Here is a 21,108-nt window from a genome sequence, read left to right as displayed (position 1 = left end):
CTCCAGCTCTTTCTCCTGTGTCACCGTCTCCAGCCCATATAACATAGCTGGTCTCACTACCATCCTGTAGTCCTTCCCTTTCACTCTTGCTGATATCCGTCTGTCACAAATCACTCCTGACACTCTTCTCCACCCACTCCATCCTGCCTGCACTCTCTTCTTCACTTCTCTTCCACACTCCCCATTACTCTGTACTGTTGATCCCAAGTATTTAAACTCATCCACCTTTGTCAACTCTACTCCCTCATCCTCACCATTCCACTGACCTCCCTCTCATTCACACACATGTATTCTGTCTTGGTGGTCCTACTGACCTTCATTCCTCTTCTCTCTAGAGTTGCCCTGCTGTGGACTGGCATCCCCTCCAGGGTCAGTTCCTTCCTTACACTCCATGCTGCTGAGGCAGACTCGGCCTCCCTGAATATTCAAATGGACTGACAATGGCTCAATGAATTCTGTTCGTTCTTTTTGCATTTATGATTTTCTGTCACTTGCAGCCCAGGCTGCCGCCTCTCATGGTTTCTCTTGATCGCTAACTTTCTGGGACACAAACCTCTCAGCCATTCTTTCCTCTTTGTTCCTTACAATCTTTGAATCTTCAGATACCTCCGCTAGTTTTGCTTTTTGCACAAAGTTGCTCTTCCCAGATTAATGTCTACCCTTTGGCTGTTCTCCCTGTGTAATTATTCTCCCTATCCAGAACAGACTGTTGGATAGCCGTTAATTTGTCATCCTTACTTTGTGCTGCTTTTTGCGATGGTGGTCAGCATGGAAGTCAAAAAGATAAAAGAAAGATCGATTGTCCCGGTCTGAACAACAACTGTTATTGGAATGAGGGTACAAAAGGAAACAAATTGGTCTCATTTTGAATCCGAGGAATGCATCGTTTAAACAACGGAGATCTGTGAAGCAGCTTTTGTATTGAAAGGCTTGGCCTGAATTAGACCCTAAACCAGTGTGAATTATGGGGGTGCTCGTGAGCTGACTCTGCACTCAAAATGCCAATGCGGGAATCCAAACTAAAAATGGGATTTTACTAACAAAATAAGGAATAATTAATACAGGGGGATGACAGAGTCCATATAAGATTGTAATAATCAGTTATAAGAATACTAGATGTGCTACTTGTCTTAAGACGGGTTGAAATCTAAACAAATCAGCGTAGACCTCAGTGTTAACATTTGCAGAGCACCATCTATTTGAATTTATTTTGTAATGCGTGGAGTAATAAAATGTATTGCATTTGTCATTCCAACAGATGATGCATCACAAACATTAGCACTGCATTTACAAATCCCATACCAAATGGCATATAACCTGATATATACACAGACAGACACGTGTCCTTTTATTAAGGTGGACTAGCTGTGCTACCTGTCAAAGACAGGTTGAAATCAAAGTAATCAACATAGAACTCAGCGTTAAATGTTTGCAATGTGCCATTTGTTGGAATGTATTTTCTAATGCATGTAGTAATAAAATGTGTTGCATTTGTCATTCCATTAAATGGTCCATCACAGACCTTTGTATTAGTAAAATGCATTGCATTTGTCATTCCAGCAGATGGTGCATTACCAACATAAGTAATAATAAAATGTTTTGCATTTGTTTGTTCCATTAAATGGTGCATCGCAGACATTCCTAGTGCTAAAATGCATTACATTTGTCATTCCAACAAATGGTGCATTACAAACATAAGTAGTAATAAACTGTGCATGTCGCATTTGTCATTCCATTAAGTGGTGCCCTGCGGTGGGCTAGCGCACTGCCCGGGGTTTGTTTCCTGCTTTGTGACCTGTGTTGGTTGGGATTGGCTCCAGCAGACCCCTGAGACCCTGTAGTTAGGATATAGCAGGTTGGATAATGGATGGATGGATGTTACAATGTCAGAGAAGCAAGAAAAAATAAGCAAAAATCAGGCATAAGATGATGATGGAGAAGTTGAATTAGTTAGGATATATTTGGTTGGATAATGGATGGATGGATTAAATGGTGCATCACTGACATTTGTAGTACTAAAATGCATTGCATTTGTCATTCCAACAGATGGTGCATTACAAACATAAGTTGTAACGAAATGTGTCACATTTGTCATTCTATTAAATGGTGCATCACAACCATTTACAGCAGTAAAATGCATTGCATTTGTCATTCCAACAAATGGTGCCTCCTAAACATTTGCAGTACTTTTACAAATCCCATACCAAATGACATGTAACAGAGACATAGAACTTGACGGACCCACGTCACTGCAGATGTGAACACTGAATACAGAGATTAACTACTGAATGGATAGAAATCGTCTTATTCTTCTTATAAAAGTACAAGTGTCTGTGTCTGTCTGTGTATCTGTGTGTCTAGTTGCTATGTCTCTGTTATATGTCATTCGGTATGGGATTCGTAAAATCAGTGTGAATGTTTGTAATTATTATTACAGATTTGGGTGAGCTTATGAAGTCCTTTTTTTTACAATGGGACAGACTGACTGTGAAACATTTTACAGTTAAAATTTCAACTGGTTGGCTGTCATTCTACCATTCATTCCCATTTTTAACAGTTGACTGCAACTTTGCACTTGTGTGTGAACTTTGGAAAGGGGCTGGGGGTGTGATTATCCACTGTATATATTTCATTTGCATGTATAGGGTTTTATTGTGGGTTGGTGGGGGGGAGGAAAGGGATTACTGGTGTTTCTCAATGTTCTTGACTTTCTTTTTTTGTATAATATATTTATCCCAGCTTAATGATGTTGCCTTACAGCTGGTTTTTTTCATATACTCTATATATACAGTGCATCCGGAAAGTATTCACAGCACATCACTTTTTCCACATTTTGTTATGTTACAGCCTTATTCCAAAATGGATTAAATTCATTTTTTTCCTCAGAATTCTACACACAACACCCCATAATGACAACGTGAAAAAAGTTTACTTGAGGTTTTTGCAAATTTATTAAAAATTAAAAAATTGAGAAAGCACATGTACATAAGTATTCACAGCTTTTGCCATGAAGCTCAAAATTGAGCTCAGGTGCCTCCTGTTTCCCCTGATCATCCTTGAGATGTTTCTGCAGCTTCATTGGAGTCCACCTGTGGTAAATTCAGTTGACTGGACCTGATTTGGAAAGGCACACACCTGTCTATAGAAGGTCCCACAGTTGACAGTTCATGTCAGAGCACAAACCAAGCATGAAGTCAAAGGAACTGTCTGTAGACCACCGAGACAGGATTGTCTCGAGGCACAAATCTGGGGAAGGTTACAGAAAAATTTCTGCTGCTTTGAAGGTCCCAATGAGCACAGTGGCCTCCATCATCCGTAAGTGGAAGAAGTTCGAAACCACCAGGACTCTTCCTACAGCTGGCCGGCCATCTAAACTGAGCGATCAGGGGGGAGAAGGGCCTTAGTCAGGGAGGTGACCAAGAACCCAATGGTCACGCTGTCAGAGCTCCAGAGCTCCTCTGTGGAGAGAGGAGAACATTCCAGAAGGACAACCATCTCTGCAGCAATCCACCAAACAGGCCTGTATGGTAGAGTGGCCAGACGGAAAACACTCCTTAGTAAAAGGCACATGGCAGCCCGCCTGGAGTTTGCCAAAAGGCACCTGAAGGACTCTCAGACCATGAGAAAAAAAATTCTCTGATCTGATGAGGCAAAGATTGAACTCTTTGGTGTGAATGCCAGGCGTCACGTTTGGAGGAAACCTGGCACCATCCCTACAGTGAAGCATGGTGGTGGCAGCATCATGCTGTGGGGATGTTTTTCAGCGGCAGGAACTGGGAGACTAGTCAGGATAAAGGGAAAGATGACTGCAGCAATGTACAGAGACATCCTGGATGAAAACCTGCTCCAGAGCGCTCTTGACCTCAGACTGGGGCGACAGTTCATCTTTCAGCAGGACAACGACCCTAAGCACTCAGCCAAGATATCAAAGGAGTGGCTTCAGGACAACTCTGTGAATGTCCTTGAGTGGCCCAGCCAGAGCCCAGACTTGAATCCGGTTGAACATCTCTGGAGAGATCTTAAAATGGCTGTGCACCGATGCTTCCCATCCAACCTGATGGAGCTTGAGAGGTGCTGCAAAGAGGAATGGGCCAAACTGGCCAAGGATAGGTGTGCCAAGCTTGTGGCATCATATTCAAAAAGACTTGAGGCTGGAATTGCTGCCAAAGGGGCATCGACAAAGTATTGAGCAAAGGCTGTGAATACTTATGTGCATGGGATTTCTCAGTTTTTTTATTTTTAATAAATTTGCAAAAACCTCAAGTAAACTTTTTTCATGTTGTCATTATGGGGTGTTGTGTGTAGAATTCTGAGGAAAAAAATGAATTTAATCCATTTTGGAATAAGGCTGTAACATAACAAAATGTGGGAAAAGTGATGCGTTGGGAATACTTTCCGGATGCACTGTATATACTGTATATATATTTATTCATTTGTCTGTTAGAGCTCATTTCAAAAGGGGACCTACGGCAGGGAGCTTCAGGACCCTATTCTATTGGCCTGTTCTTTTATCAGCCACCTTACAATTTGGAAAGTGAGTGGTAGAGATCGGCCTGTTTTAGTGTGTAGGCTCTGATTCATGATATCATTTCAATGGGATTTCACTTGTATACATACAGTATATTAAATTGTAATACAATACATACTGTATAGGTGTGTATACTGTATAGGCACTACAGTATATATAGATATATTTGAAGAAGTACTATAGTAGGTATATAGATGATGTAGATGCTCCAGAGGATGAGTGGGCATCCCTCCCAGGATGGAGGCAAATTCCCTACCCGGCTGGAATGCCACAACATAAGGATGGAATAAGTGGGGTCAATACCCAGCCGGGACGCCTTATGATTCACGTCGTGATTGCGATGCACAACGATGTCAGGAACCACCTGGGGAACAATTCATCCCCCACCATCCTAGGTGGCAGAGTCCCTCACGTAGGGTCCCATTTGGGATACCCACAGGGCTGCATGGGAGTTGGAGTTATTAAGTGTAGCCCTATAAGAGTTGGGTGGTAGAGGGCACTGCCAGGGAAGGATCTCCTTGGTTTTCTCTCTGTGTCCTGGGTTCGCCTTAATAGTTAACAGCTGGGAGTCAGAGTGGGGAAGACGTGGGCAATGAAAGGGGGAAAGAATTGGCAGTTTTTTGTGTTCATCTATCGTATAATTGTGGCTTATTAATTGGAAGACTGAAAAGAGGTGCTTTGGAAGAGTAAAAGCTTTGATTTTTTCGTTTAACGTGTGGTGCCTTACTGTGTCTGTGGTTTGGGGCTCTCTGGTGTCCCCCTGTGGTCACAATAGACAGACAGCTCGATAATAAAGGGGCAAAACAGAAATTACAAATTGAATCCAACAAATCATTTTCTTTTCTGGGCTACACCACCTAACCTCCACCATAACTGCATCCACAGCCCTGGCATCACATTGAGATGAACAGCCAAAGAGTTGCCCTTTTTGATGAGCTCCTTTTTCATAAGTGACAGGTGGCACCTTCTCTTTTAACCGTACGGAATAATTGCATTGCTGGAGGAGGAGGATTCAAGTGTGACCTTCACTCGCTCATTCAGCCTCCTCTCTTATCATTACAGAAAGCCTACATATTTACATTTCTGCTGAGCTCCAGACTGTTCATCGAACCGCAAGACCTTCTGTCTAAAGTGTGCCACATGTGCGTTGAGCAGCAAAACCTGGATGATCCCGTGCTGGACAAGGTAAAAAATCAAACAAAAGATTCATTTGTGTCTTCATTTAAAAGGTATTGTGCTTGAAAATTTGTACCATTTTAACTGAATGTCCATTCCCAGGTCATATTTTATTTTACGGAGTGTACTCGGGTTTATAATTAATGACTCTTTCTTTTTCTCCTGTCTGTTCAAGAATGTGCAAGCTCAGTATTTTCTCAAGCTGGGCCAGTGGCTTATCCAGCAATAGGATTTCTCGATGATAAAATGTGTACGTGAAATTTAAAAAAATGGCTTAGCTACAGGGTGGCACGGTGGCACAGTGGGTAGCGCTGCTGCCTCGCAGTAAGGAGACCTGGGTTCGTTTCCCGGGTCCTCCTTGCATGGAGTTTGCATGTTCTCCCCGTATCCTCAATAAGATTTGGACATAATAGGTCTTCTTTTATTGGGAACTTAAAAGTGAGGAAAACGTACAAATTTATAAGAGCTGAGAGTGTAGGAACTGAGTCTGACAAAAGCATTCACACCAATGAGAGGTGAGAGGACTGCGGGCGTGGGCCGTGAACCGGAAATGGTGGAGAGGAGGACGGGACTTGAAAAATCTCTTAGCAAATAGTCTCGTCTCAGGATTTTCTTTTATAATAGAGAGATTTATTATTGAGGACGACGCACTTCACTATACAGTGGGTACGGAAAGTATTCAGACCCCCTTCAATTTTTCACTCTTTGTCATATTGCAGCCATTTGCTAAAATCATTTAAATTAATTTTTTCCCCTCATTAATGTACACACAGCACCCCATATTGACAGACAAAAAAAAGAATTTTTGAAATTGTTGCAGATTTATTAAAAAAGAAAAACTGAAACATCACATGGTCCTAAGTATTCAGACCCTGTGCTCAGTATTTAGTAGAAGCACCCTTTTGAGCTAATACAGCCATGAGTCTTCTTGGGAAAGATGCAACAAGTTTTTCACACCTGGATTTGGGGATCCTCTGCCATTCCTCCTTGCAGATCCTCTCCAGTTCTGTCAGGTTGGATGGTAAACGTTGGTGGACAGCCATTTTTAGGTCTCTCCAGAGATGCTCAATTGGGTTTAAGTCAGGGCTCTGGCTGGGCCATTCAAGAACAGTCACAGAGTTGTTGTGAAGCCACTCCTTCGTTATTTTAGCTGTGTGCTTAGGGTCATTGTCTTGTTGGAAGGTAAACCTTCGGCCCAGTCTGAGGTCCTTAGCACTCTGGAGAAGGTTTTTGTCCAGGATATCCCTGTACTTGGCCGCATTCATCTTTCCCTCGATTGCAACCAGTCGTCCTGTCCCTGCAGCTGAAAAACACCCCCACAGCATGATGCTGCCACCGCCATGCTTCACTGTGGGGACTGTATTGGACAAGTGATGAGCAGTGCCTGGTTGTCTCCACACATACCTCAGTGCAAGACACATGACAGCCCGCATGGAGTTTGCTAAAAGACACCTGAAGGACTCTGAGATGGTGAGAAATAATTCTCTGGTCTGATGAGACCAAGATAGAACTTTTTGGCCTTAATTCTAAGCGGTATGTGTGGAGACAACCAGGCACTGCTCATCACTTGTCCAATACAGTCCCCACAGTGAAGCATGGCGGTGGCAGCATCATGCTGTGGGGGTGTTTTTCAGCTGCAGGGACAGGACGACTGGTTGCAAGATGAATGCGGCCAAGTACAGGAATATCCTGGACAAAAACCTTCTCCAGAGTGCTAAGGACCTCAGACTGGGCCGAAGGTTTACCTTCCAACAAGACAATGACCCTAAGCACACAGCTAAAATAACGAAGGAGTGGCTTCACAACAACTCTGTGACTGTTCTTGAATGGCCCAGCCAGAGTCCTGACTTAAACCCAATTGAGCATCTCTGGAGAGACCTAAAAATGGCTGTCCACCAACGTTTACCATCCAACCTGACAGAACTGGAGAGGATCTGCAAGGAGGAATGGCAGAGGATCCCCAAATCCAGGTGTGAAAAACTTGTTGCATCTTTCCCAAGAAGACTCATGGCTGTATTAGCTCAAAAGGGGGCTTCTACTAAATACTGAGCAAAGGGTCTGAATACTTAGGACCATGTGATATTTCAGTTTTTCTTTTTTAATAAATCTGCAACAATTTCAAAAATTCTTTTTTTTGTCTGTCAATATGGGGTGCTGTGTGTACATTAATGAGGGGAAAAAATTAATTTAAATGATTTTAGCAAATGGCTGCAATATGACAAAGAGTGAAAAATTGAAGGGGGTCTGAATACTTTCCGTACCCACTGTATGTGCGTCGCGCCACTCCAGCTGACACTTAGCATTGAGCACAGAGATCTTAGACTTGCGTGCAGTTGCTCAGCCATGGAAACCCACATTAGTTACTTTTACATTTATTAATTTGGCTGAAGCCTTTATCCAAAGTGACTTAAAAAAAATCACTATTGGTGACATTTCTTATGTTTTGTTTTTTTTTTTTCCAGTTGGAGCACAGACAGGTGACGTGACTTGCTCAGATTAGAGAGATCTGAACCCACAACCTCACGGTTTGACCATTTTCATGAAGCTCCTGACGCACAGTTCTTCTGCTGATGTTGCTTCCCCTGGCACTCTGTTGTGAGGGATGCCACACAGGACAGGCCATTTGTACGTGCACTTCAGCAGTCAGCGCCCTTGTTCTGTCACGTAGAGTGGTCTACCACTTCGTGGCTGGGCTGTTGTTGCTCCTCAGACTCTTCCACTTCACATTAATAACACTTACAGTAGACCAGGGCAGATCTAGTAGAACAGTACATGCTTGTGTCAAAGGTAGCATCCTATGGCAGCGCCACGTTTAAAGTCAGTGAGCCCCTCAGTATGACCCCAATTTTTGTCAATGGAGATTTTATGGCTTTTTGCTAATTTGATGAACCTGCTAACAGTACAACACCTGAATCAACCATTTGGAGGGGTGTCTACATACAGCCGTGGCCAAAACTTTGGAGAATGTCACAAGTGTTGGCTTTCACAAAGTTTGCTGCTTTAGTGTTTTTAGATCTTTGTGTCAGATGTTTCTCTGGTTTACTGAAGTAGAATTATAATCAGTTCAGAAGTTTCAAAGGCTTTTATTGACAATGACGTGAAGTTTAGGCACAGAGTCCATATTTGCAGTGTTGGCCTTTCTTTCTTTTTCAAGACCTCTGCAATTTACCCTGGCAGGCTGGCACTCAACCTCTGGGCCCAATCCTGACTGATGGCAGCCCATTCTTGTATAATCATTGCTTGGAGTTTGTCAGAATTGGTGGGTTTTTGTTTGCCCACCCGCCTCTCAATGTGATTAAGGTCTGGGGAGTTTCCTGGCCATGGACCCCAGATTTTGATGTTTTGTTTCCTGAGTTCCCTTTTGCCTTGTAGCCCGGTGCTCCATCACGCTGGATTGTTCATTGTTGGTCAGCAAACTGTTGTTGGATGGTTGGGAGAAGTTGCTCTCAGATGATGTTTTGGTCCCATTCTTTATTCATGGCGCAGTTGTGAGTGAGCCCTGCACTGCCTTGGCTGACATGAATGGTCTCAGGATGCTTTACTGTTGGCGTGACACCGGACTGATGGTGGCGCCGCTCACCTTTTCTTTTTTTTCCAATCGTAAAGGGGATTCATCAGAGAAGATGACTTTTCCCCCAGCAGTCCTCAGCAGTCCACTCCCAGAATATCAGTCTGTCCCTGATGTTTCTTTTGGCTTCTTTGCTGCCCCTTCTTGACACCCACCAGGCCATCCTCCAAAAATCTTCGCCTCACTCCCACCTGCCTGCTGCCATTCCTGAGCAAGCTCTGCCCTGGTGGTGTCCGCAAGCTGAATCAACTTTAGGAGACGTGCCTGGCGCTTGCTGCAGGGCCGTTCTTAGGCATGGGCGAGCAGGGCAGTCGCCCCGGGGGCCCCATCATTCGAGGGTTTTTTTTTTTTTTTTTAAGATTGACGCAAGCTACGTATCTGTACTACGAAGTTTAATGCTAAGCTTACTGCCCTTTCCCGGGGCAGGGATGCTGAAACAGGGAACTGGGGCTTGGGGCGTTTGCTATGGCACAGGCGGAGCCCTGTTATGACACGCCCCACAAAAGTCAATAAATAGAGTGCTCTCGGCGGAGGAGACCATTCCGTTCCAGACCACAGTTGCATCGTGGGTGCGGACTTCTTCCCGTGTTTTTCTGTCACGTATAACGCTTTCTACCCTTTCTCGCCTTGTAGTGATGGGAAGTTCGGATCATTTTACCGACTTGGACCTTTGAGTCTCGTTCAGCAAAATGAACGAATCTTTTTTCGAGTCATTTCGTTCATTTTAGCAAAATATAATTAAAATATTACCTGTTACCTCCCTAACACATCTACTGCTTACACAAATGTTGACCACACTACAAACAAGACAAAACTATAATGCTATAAGAAACAGAAAATATTAATTCATTGTTTACATGGGTCTTTAGTCTATGATTCGCTACTACTGTGCCAGTAAGTGGTCACGTGACAAAAGAACGAACGACTCGAAAGACTCGAGGAATGAACTAATCAATTCTCTTTCCGGCTCAGACTGCATAGGTTAAGCTTATGGGGCTGTCACGTGATGAATGAACGAGTCAAACCCGAAGACTCGAGGAATGAACTAATCAATTCTCTTTCCGGCTCAGATTGCATAGGTTAAGCTTATGGGGCTGTCACGTGATGATCGAACGACTCAAACCAGAAGACTCGAGAGATGAACTAATCAATTCTCTTTCCGGCTCAGACTGAGTTGGTTAAGCTTATGGGGCTGTCACGTGATGAACGAACGACTCGAAAAACCCAAAGACTCGAAAAAACTATAGAAAGTTGCGCAAATGCACATGCGCGACTGAACGACTCACTCCCACGAGACGACTCGTTCTTCCCGAGTCACATTAAAGATTCGTTCAAAATGAATGAATCGTTCAGGAACGACCCATCACTATCGCCTTGGCATTGGCCTTTTCGTACTCCACTCGTAACTGCGTCTTATTCACGTTAGCAGTTTCGCAGTTATATACCAGAACTGCTTACAAGATTCTGTTCCAAATATCGCAATAGCACTACATATTGCCTTGACTATACCAGTTACTGTCGCTGCTGGGGAACGCAGCTTTTCTAAGCTAAAAATAATCAAGAATTACCTCAGGACAACCACGTTACAAGAACGATTGAATGCTTTAGCATTAATGTCCACTGAGCGAGACGTCGTCCAATCGCTTGATTACTCAGCATTAATTAAAGATTTCGCGAGCATTAAAGCACAATTTCGTTTCTTGAGGTTTATTCTGGAATGTTCTTTAGCCCAAGTTTTAATTTGGTAGAAAAAAATGGAAAACGGTATAAAAAACACACTTTTTAATTGTGACAAAAAAATAAATAAAATAATCTAAAATTTATAAAAATACTAGCCAACCCGCGGCGTACCATACGCCGCATAATCAGGCTGGGTTTTTAATGATTTTTAAGCATAGGGAAAAAATTAACATTTGAAAAATCCGGAGGAGAGGGGAAGGACGCCCATGTGAATTTCCCATCGGGATTAATAAAGTATCTATCTATCTATCTATCTATCTATCTATCTATCTATCTATCTATCTATCTATCTATCTATCTATCTATCTATCTATCTATCTATCTATCTATCTATCTATCTATCTATCTATCTATCTATCTATCTATCTATCTATCTATTACGCCCCATCCGTCATACTAGTCTGCTGATTTCTCGTTCAGTAACATGTGAGTAGTGATGGGCGGAGTGCAGCCTCACGAAGCATCAACACGTTTGAAGCAATTGTGTCGGAAATCGTATCGAAGCTTCGAAGCATTTAACACTCACCTCTGTAGTGACACCTCCTGGCCATTTTTATTAACGTTACAGAAACTTATGATACACTTCAATGACGTCTGTTAAAAGTCATATTGCTTTTATTTTTTTGCAGCTACAGACTGACAACGAAGAGAAGGGTTCGTCAGCAGCTTCTAGTGTGTGATGTGTAAAAAATATAAATATAACTTCTTTAACTGCCTTGTGGCGCTGTAGTAGTACGGCTGCTTTGCAGTAAGGAGACAGTGGAAGATTGTGGGTTCGCTTCCTGGTTCCTACTTGTGTGGATAGCAAATTATCCGCGACAAACAAACAGTTTTACACGCTGCAAACCAACCCGAGGCGTAGTATACGCCACTTTTTCAATGTTTTTTAAGCAGAGGGAAAAAAATGAACATTTGCAAAATCCGTAACGATGCTTTCAGTAAGTACAATGCACACACGTTTAGTTTGTTGGTGACTTTTTGCCAGCTGTCTTTCCTGGTTTGGGCTGTTTTTGCAGTGTTACCACTTGTGCATATTAAATCTTGAATTCCTTTGAGTAACTAATTAACTAACTAACACCCACACACTCAGCTTGTGTGAAAAAAATGCTCCCGTTATTTCATCATTTTGTTACAGCAATATACATTGTGTTTTCACTCAGCGCGGAGGCGCACATTCATCTCGGATTATTACATCCAGCTAATCTGCTACATGACTGCGTTTGAAAAACCGACTTATCCCTGATGAGTTTCACCGGCATTAATGATTAGGAATCTGGTTGGAACAAAACACTGCAGCCACAGGGGTTCAGCAGGACCGAGTTTGGGAAACACCGCTGAACACTCGTGGCTCTTGCCAACTCACGGCGTATCATATGTCGCATAATTATGTATTGATGGGTGAACACTTTCTGAACGACACAGTTGTCCAAACAGAAGTGAAAGTAAAATCGAGCCTGGTGCATTATTTAACTGCATTCTCTGTCTTGTAGCACAGTGGTAGTGTTGCTGCTTTACAGTAAGGAGACTGTGGAAGATTTTTGGTTCGTTTGGGCTGCATTTGCAGTGTTACCGCCTGTGCATATTAAATCTTGAAATCCTTCGAGTAACAAATTAACTAACACCCACCCACACACACACACACAGCTTGTGTGAACAAATGCGCCCGTACTTTCATTATTTTGTTGCAGCCTATCAAAGACTTGCTGCCCCCAACTCAAGGTGGCTCAGAGGTCCATGTGTAGCGTACAACAGATGAACATAAATTACACCGTTTTTTCCGAGGCGTCGCGTCCCAGTTAGTGGGCGTGGCTCTGCGAGTTGTCGTCGTATCCAATGGTCATAGAGTTGGTGGGCGAGGCTCTTTCCTACTTGTCGGCGGCTTAGTGAATCCACGCCTCTTCCTGCGTTTTTTCATGGGTGTCTTGTTTTGGTGTGCGTGCTTTCATGGGTGTCTTCCCCCTTTGTCGACGACTTTGTGAATTATATATATAGATGCACCACTGCACTGCACATTTTGCACACGCTGGGCTTAGCTACATCCCTCGGGGCGGAGTGGTGGCTCTGAGGCTAAGGATCTTGTCGGGTATCCACAAGGTTGTCGGTTTGAATCCCCGTCACTGCCAAAAGAGATGATAATAAATTTTATTTGTATTGCACTTTATATTTTAGCAATCTCAAAGTGCTACAGAGTCAAAATAAAATCTATAAAATACTTTAACAAAATGTCTTTCGGGTGGCGCAGTGGGTAGCACTGCTGCCACGCCGTTGGGAGACCTGGGGACCCGGGTTCGCTTCTTGGGTCCTCCCTGCGTGGAGTTTGCATGTTCTCCCCGTGTTTGCGTGGGTTTCCTCCGGGCGCTCCGGTATCCTCCCACAGTCCAAAGACATGCAAGTTAGGTGGCTTGGCGATTCGAAATTGGCCCTAGTGTGTGGGTGTGTTTGTGTGTGTCCTGCGGTGGGTTGGCACACTGCCCGGGATTGGTTCCTGCCTTGTGCCCTGTGTTGGCTGGGATTGGCTCCAGCAGACCCCCGTGACCCTGTGTTCGGATTCAGCGGGTTGGAAAATGGATGGATGGATGAAAATGTCTTTCTGAAAAGATGAGTTTTTAGGTTTCGTTTAAAAGCCTCAGTCGACTGTGGGACTCTCAGGGAGTCAGGGAGGACGTTCCACAGCCTCGGCGCCACAGATGAAAAAGCCCTATCACCCATGCTGCTGAGCTTAGTTCTGGGGACTTCTATCCATCCATTTTCCAACCCGCTGAATCCGAACACAGGGTCATGGGAGTCTGCTGGAGCCAATCCCAGCTAACACAGGGCACAAGGCAGGGAACCAATCCCGGGCAGGGTGCCAACCCACCGCAGAGTTCTGGGGACTTGGAGGGTGTTAAGTGTGTACAGAGCGGAGGGTACGTGAGGAGGTATGAGGTGTGAGAAGTTCCTGTAAGTATAAGGGGGACATGTCCATAAATGCACTGATGGTTGAGGAGGGAGACCTTGTACTCTATTCTGAGTAGGACAGGGAGCCAGTGAAGGGTTTTCAGGATTGGGGTGATATGGTCATGCTTTCACACCCTCATCAGGATCCTGGCAGCGCTGTTCTGAAACTCTTGCCAGGAATCCCGATGAGGAGCGCATTACAGTAATCCAGCCTGGAGGAGACAAAAGCATGGACAAGCTTCTCTGCGTCTACCAGGGTGAGTGTTGGGCAGAGTTTGGCGATGTTCTTGAGGTGATAGAAAGATGACTTACAGAGGTGTTCTGTAAGAGGTGTTCAGGTGTTCTCTTCTCGGTACTCAAATGTGGCACTTGGTGCCCACTGCACACCTGCCAAGTTGTTTTGCCTGCCTAAGGTAAAGTCATCCCTGATGGAGGATCGCAGGAATCGTGGGAAATCGTGGGACTCCTTTCATCGGATTGGCTGGCCCAGCACTGTTTCAGCCGTGGAATGGCCAAATGGGGGAGTCAGCTTGATGGATGAGGTCTCCAGGACTCTAGAATTATCCAAATCTTTTTATGGGATATCATCTACTGTTAAATTCTGCTCTGTACTTCTAAAAAATTTTTATTTTTTTATTGAGGATTTGTTCTGTGTATTGTATTGTATTGACCCCCTTCTTTTGACACCCACTGCACGCCCAACCTACCTGGATAGGGGTCTCTCTTTGAACTGCCTTTTCCAAGGTTTCTTTCATTTTTTCCCTACAAGGGTTTTTTTTTGGGAGTTTTTTCTGGTCGTCTTAGAGGGTCAATGCTGGGGGGCTGTCAAGAGGCAGGGCTTGTTAAAGCCAATTGCGGCACTTCCTGTGTGATTTTGGGCTATATAAAAATAAACTGTATTGTATTGTATTGTTTGATGTGGGTGTCAAAGGTGAGTTGTGAGTCCATTTTAACACCCAAATTAGTGACAGATGTGGAAAGGGGGATGTTTTGGCCAGAGAAAGTGATACTGATGATGGTAGAAGAATGGAGATGGTGTGGTGTGCCAACTAAGATGGCTTCTGTTTTGGATCTGTTCAGCTGAAGGATGTTGAGCCTCATCCATGCCTCTGTCTCCTCCAGGCAGGTAGTCAGTGTAGATGTTGGCAGAGGAGCAATAGAGGAGGTGGGGGTAGTCCTGAGGTAAAGCTGAGTGTCATCGGCATAGCAATGGAAAGATAAACCTTGTCTGCTAATGACAATTCCAAGAGGGAGCATGTAGATGGTGAAAAGGATGGGGCCCAGCACAGAGCCCTGTGGGACACCACAGGTGACGTTGTGGGTGTGAAATTTTGCGCTGCCCAGGGCGACATGCTCAGTTCTGCCGGTCAGGTATGATGTGAACCAGTTGTAAATATTTCCTGAGAGTCCAATAGTGTATTGCAGGCGGTGAAGGAGGATGTTGTGGTCTATTGTGTCAAGAGCAGCTGTCAGGTCAAGAAGGATGAGTAGAGAAGGGGAACCAGTATCTGCTGTCATCAGAAGGTCATTTGTGACCCTGACCAAGGCTGTTTCAGTGCTATGGCCAGGGCGAAAACCAGACTGAAACTTTTCAAACAGGTTATTCAGTTTGAGGTGATCATGAAGTTGTGCTGCAACTGTTTTTTCCAGAACTTTGGAGAGAAATGGAAGATTGGAGATGGGCCTATAGTTAGAGAGAACTTCAGGATCCAGGGTGGGTTTTTTTTCAGTAGAGGTCTGATGACAGCAGTTTTTAGTGCAGAAGGAATATGGCCAACCAGAAGGGAATCTTAATACATAATTCGCCAGCCTCCTCACTCACTCACTCACTCACTCACTCACTCACTCACTCACTCACTCACTCACGTCTGTCCGAAGCCGAATGCGCAGTCGCCTTCTGCGCAGCTGCCCAAAAAACTTTACAAGACCGACATTGCGGCAGGTGGTGGATTTACAGCCGCGAAAATTCAAAGAGAAAGGCGACTTCGATTAAAGCTCTAGAGGCCTGAAAGGCGATTTCGACTACAGCTCGAGGCCTAATTATGCATTCTGATTCAATTACACATTCATTCAATACACCTATATCAGGTTTGTGGTGCTTATACTTATTACTATTCCACTCGTGCCCGTTTCATCTTACGTTGTCGAAACGGACTCTTTGTTTAGTGATTTATAATCCTGGTGATAAGTGGAGAGACAGCAGAGATGTTGGCCCTCAGCAGGGCTGAGGGAAAAGGGTCCAGGGAACTGGTAAGACGGTTTTGTTTTCCTGATGACGTCCTCTACCTCTTCCCGTGTGGCAACAGAGAAGGAGCAAAGGGGCTGGACAGTCTCAGACAGTGGGTCGACAGTTGGGGAGGGCAGGATATCCGTAGTGGAGAGGTGTAAGCGGATGTTATCCACTTTTTGTTTGAAAAAATTGATGTGCATGTTGCACCTCTCATCGGTGGCCTCGGAGTGAGCAGGTGAAGGAGGTTTGAGAAGGTGATTTATAGTTTGGGATTCCTGGAGCTTTTTCTGATGAAGGTGGAATAAAACCTGATCCTACTCTGCTGGGCCCTTGAGCAAGACCCTTAACCTGTAATTGCTCTTGGGGCGCTGTACAATGGCTGACCAAGGGGTACGCGAAAACTAACAAATTCCAAATACAAGAAATTGTATAAGGTGAAATAAATAAAGAACCTCCGCGCAGTGCACAGTGGAAACAGGTCAAATCTGTCTGAACTGTAGCTAATACAGGGTGAGGTAGAAAGGACGGACGTTTTTTATAAAATCACAAAATTATTCATTTTTTCTTGCAAAGAAATTTATTGAAAGATTTGAGTTCATATTTTAATTTAATATTGTTTTTTGTATCAGTATGCTGCTGCTGGAGAATGTGAATTTCCCCTTGGGATTAATAAAGTATCTATCTATCTATCTATCTATCTATCTATCTATCTATCTATCTATCTATCTATCTATCTATCTATCTATCTATCTATCTATCTATCTATCTTTCTATCTATCTATCTATCTATCTATCTATCTATCTATCTATTGAAATAGCATTTGACAAAATCAGGTGTGGAAAACAACATCTCCCACGTGGTGTCCGTTATCACTGATGCATTTCTGAAGGCGTTCATGGAAGTTGGCCTCCACTCTTTTCAACACCACTCTGTCGATTTGGGCGACTTCCACGCGAATGGCTGCCTTCAGTTCCTCCAATGTACGGGGCTTATGCTCGTATACATGTGCCTTGAGGTGACCCCCACAAGCAATAAATCGCACATGGATAAGTCAGGGGACCGTGGAGGCCAATGAATGTCACCAAATCTGGAAATGAGGTGACCAGGGAAGAGAGGGCGAATAACATCCATTGATGCTCTAGCTGTGTGGGCTGTCGCCCCATCCTGTTGAAACCACACACGCCAGATGGGAATACGTTTACGTCGTAATTCATGTAAAAAGAAGTTGTTTATCATCTCGATATAGCGCTCCGAACGATTACTGAGGCCAAGCTCAGAAGAATGTTTCCGAGCAGATCGACTTGGACTGCGCAGCAGGGCTAGTCATACGCTTTCCACATTTTCAGGGGTACGTGCCATTCGTGTAGCCCCTGGCGGTCTTTTGTTCATTAGTGTACCTCGTGTACGAATTGCTTTAACCCAACGTAGGATAGTGTTACAAGTGGGAACAGCTTTATTTCTGTGGATATTGAAATGGCAACGAAACTCACCCTGAACTGCGGTAATAGATTGGTTGTTCTTGACAAAACAGTCGTACGCAAAAATGCGGTGTTCTATCGTCCACGGCGCCATGGCTTCAACTAAAAAGAAAATTCAAAAATGCTAAGACTTCGCTAACCTAACGCCACCTACCGCACATCTGTCACTCCACCTAGTGGTGAGTAGTAGCCATTTCAAAGACGTCCGTCCTTTCTCCCTCACCCTGTACTACACGCATTAGGCCCCCCACAGTCTAATTATGCCCAGGGCCCCCATCGTCCTAAGAACGACCCTGCTGGCTGGACTTTCTTAGGTGCCCTGACGCCTTCTTCACCTCTCTATTCGAACCTCAACCAGTGTGACAGAGTGACCTCCATCCTTGTCCCCGTCGACACTCTCACCCATGTTAACGAGAGGATCACTGAAATGACGTCAGCGGGATCTTTTGTGGCCGGGCTGACATGCAGTGGTTTATTTTGGGATGAAGTTCATTTTCATGGCAAAGAGGGACTTTGTAATTAATTGCAGTTCATCTGATCACTTTTCAGAACATTCTGGAGTCGATACAACTTACCATCATAAAAACTGAGGCAGCAAACTTTGTGAAAATTCATATTTGTGTCATTCTCAAAACTTTTGGCCACGACAGTACTTTTGGCCATATAGTGTACTTTTATCAATGTTCAGTTTAGGATTTGTACCCAAAACAGCTTGGACAAGCCCTGATCCCTGTGACGTTGGCATTTATAATCCTGACGTCAGTCTCTGCTCTGTTGACTCCCTGTGTGGATTTTCATAAAGACGCGAGTGTTAATGGACAAGTCAGTGTGGATGTGTACGTGTGCTCTGCTACACGCTGGTGCCCAGTCCTCTGCCTCGTGCACTAATGGTGCTGGGATTGGCACTGGCTCCCCTTGACCCTAAATAAGCAAGTTACTAAAAGAATGGCTATTCAGTTTGGAAAGCACTGACAGATGTCTGTTGATTTTTTTTTTTGTTTTAGGTAAAAGTACGGAAATTTGGACCCAAAATTCTTCAGCTTCTAACGGAATGGACAGAGACGTTTCCTTCTGATTTCCGGGATGAGCAGATGGTGGGACACCTAAAAGAGATGATCCATAGGATAGCCCCATGCGATGAGGTAAATGAAATGAAAAGCTTACGACTTTTGTGGTGTGCCAGGAATGTGGACACTAATTTGGACATCGCTGTGATTCGCGTTATTTTGAGGACATACAGTACTGTGCAAAAGTTTTAGGCAGGTGTGAAAAAATGCTGTAAACAAAGAATGCTTTCAGAAATATAAATAATGATTGTTTATTGTTATCAATTTACAAAATGCAAAGTGAGCGAACAAAAGAAACATCTAAATCAAATCAATATTTAGTGTTCCTACCTTTGCCTTCAAACCAGCATCAATTCTTATAGGTCCACTTGCACAAAGTCAGGGATTTTGTAGGATTCTAGTCAGGTGTCTGATCAACCAATTCTACCAAACAGGTGCTAATGATCATCAATGTCACACGTAGGTTGAAACACAGTCATTAACTGAAACAGAAACGGCTGTGTAGGAGGCTTCAAACTGGGTGAGGAACAGCCAAACTCTACTACCAAGGTGAGGTTGTGGAAGACAGTTTCATGTCATGGCAAGATTGAGCACAGCAACAAGACACAAGGTAGTTCTACTGCATCAGCAAGGTCTCTCCCAGACAAAGATCTCAAAGCAGACTGGGGTTTCAAGATGTGCTGTTCAAGCTCTTTTGAAGAAGCACAAAGAAACGGGCAACGATGAGGATCGTAGACGCAGTGGTCGGCCAAGGAAACTTAGTGCAGCAGATGAAAGACACATCAAGCTTATTACCCTTCGAAATCAGAAGATGTCCAGCAGTGCCGTCAGCTCAGAACTGGCAGAAACCAGTGGGACCCAGGTACACCCATCTACTGTCCGGAGAAGTCTGGCCAGAAGTGGTCTTCATGGAAGAGTTGCAGCCAAAAAGCCATACCTCCAATGTGGAAACAAGGCCAAGCGACTCAAGTATGCATGAAAACATAGGAACTGGGGTGCAGAAAAATGGCAGCAGGTGCTCTGGACTGATGAGTCAAAATTTGAAATATTTGGCTGTAGCAGAAGGCAGTTTGTTCGTTGAAGGGCTGGAGAGCGGTACAATAATGAGTGTCTGCAGACAACAGTGAAGCATGGTGGAGGTTCCTTGAACGTTTGGGGCTGCAAATTTCTGCAAATGGAGTTGGAGATTTGGTCAGGATTAATGGTGTTCTCAATGCTGAAAAATACAGGCAGATACTTATCCATCATGCAATACCATCAGGGAGGCATATGATTGGCCCCAAATTTATTCTGCAGCAGGACAACGACCCCAAACATACAGCCAAAGTCATTAAGAACTATCTTCAGCGTAAAGAAGAACTAGAAGTCCTGGAAGTGATGGTATGGCCCCCACAGAGCCCTGATCTCAACATCATCGAGTGTGTCTGGGATTACATGAAGAGATGTGAAAAAGCCTACATCCACAGAAGATCTGGGGTTAGTTCTTCAAACTGTTTGGAACAACCTACCAGCCGAGTTCCTTCAAAAACTGTGTGCAAGTGTACCTAGAAGAATTGATGCTGTTTTGAAGGCAAAGGGTGGTCACACCAAATATTGATCTGATTTAGATTTCTCTTTTGTTCATCCACTGCATTTTGTTGATTGATGAAAATAAATGATTAACACTTCCATTTTTGAAAGCATTCTTTGTTTACAGCATTTTTTCACACCTGCCTACAACTTTTGCACAGTACTGTACACTCAATGGCCACTTTATTAGGTACACCGTGCTAGTACCCCACCTTCAGAACTGCCATTAATTCTTCATGGCATTGATTCAACAAGGTGCTGGAAACATTCCTCAGGGCTTGTGCTCCATATTGACATGATAACATCACACAGTTGCTGCAGATTTGTCAGCTGCACATCCATGATGCTAATCTCCCACTCCACCACATCCCAAAGGTGCTCTACTGGATTGAGGTCTGCTGACTGTGGAGGCCATTGGAGTACAGCGAGCTCATTGCCATCTTCAAGAAACCAGTTGTAGATGATGTGAGCTTTATGACATGGCATGTTATCCTGCTGGAAGGAGCCATCAGGTGATGGCGTTCATGAAGGGATGGACACGGTCAGTGACAATACTCAAGTAGGCTGTGACATTTAAATTATGCTCAGTTGGATCTAAGGGACCCAAAGTGCGCCAAGAATATATCCCCCACACCATCACACCACCAGCTGCCTGAACTGTTGATGCAAGGCAGGATGGTTCCAACTTTTCATGTTGTTGACCCCACCATCTGAATGTCGCAGCAGAAATTGAGACTCGTCAGACCAGGCCATGTTTTTCTAATCTTCTGTTGTCCAATGTTGGTGAGCCCGCATGAATTGTAGCCTCAGTTGC

The 21,108-nt window shown here is 44.1% G+C and overlaps 1 protein-coding gene across 1 annotated transcript in view; it reads left to right on the top strand.

Annotated features, from left to right (window-relative positions):
* The window catches only part of LOC114660422 (ras-GEF domain-containing family member 1C-like), a 158,228-nt gene that overhangs the window by 69,708 nt on the left and 67,412 nt on the right, over nt 1-21,108 (top strand). Inside the window, exons 3-4 of the mRNA XM_028813114.2 lie at nt 5,591-5,713; nt 18,663-18,800. Coding sequence (XP_028668947.1) covers nt 5,591-5,713; nt 18,663-18,800 — 261 coding nt within the window. The remainder of the gene's footprint in view (nt 1-5,590; nt 5,714-18,662; nt 18,801-21,108) is intronic.

The sequence above is a fragment of the Erpetoichthys calabaricus genome, chromosome 11 (genome assembly GCF_900747795.2).
Source record: "Erpetoichthys calabaricus chromosome 11, fErpCal1.3, whole genome shotgun sequence".
NCBI classification, from domain to species: Eukaryota; Metazoa; Chordata; class Cladistia; order Polypteriformes; family Polypteridae; genus Erpetoichthys; species Erpetoichthys calabaricus.
Note: the sequence above shows the minus strand (reverse complement) of the source record. Positions and strands in the feature narration are given on the sequence as shown.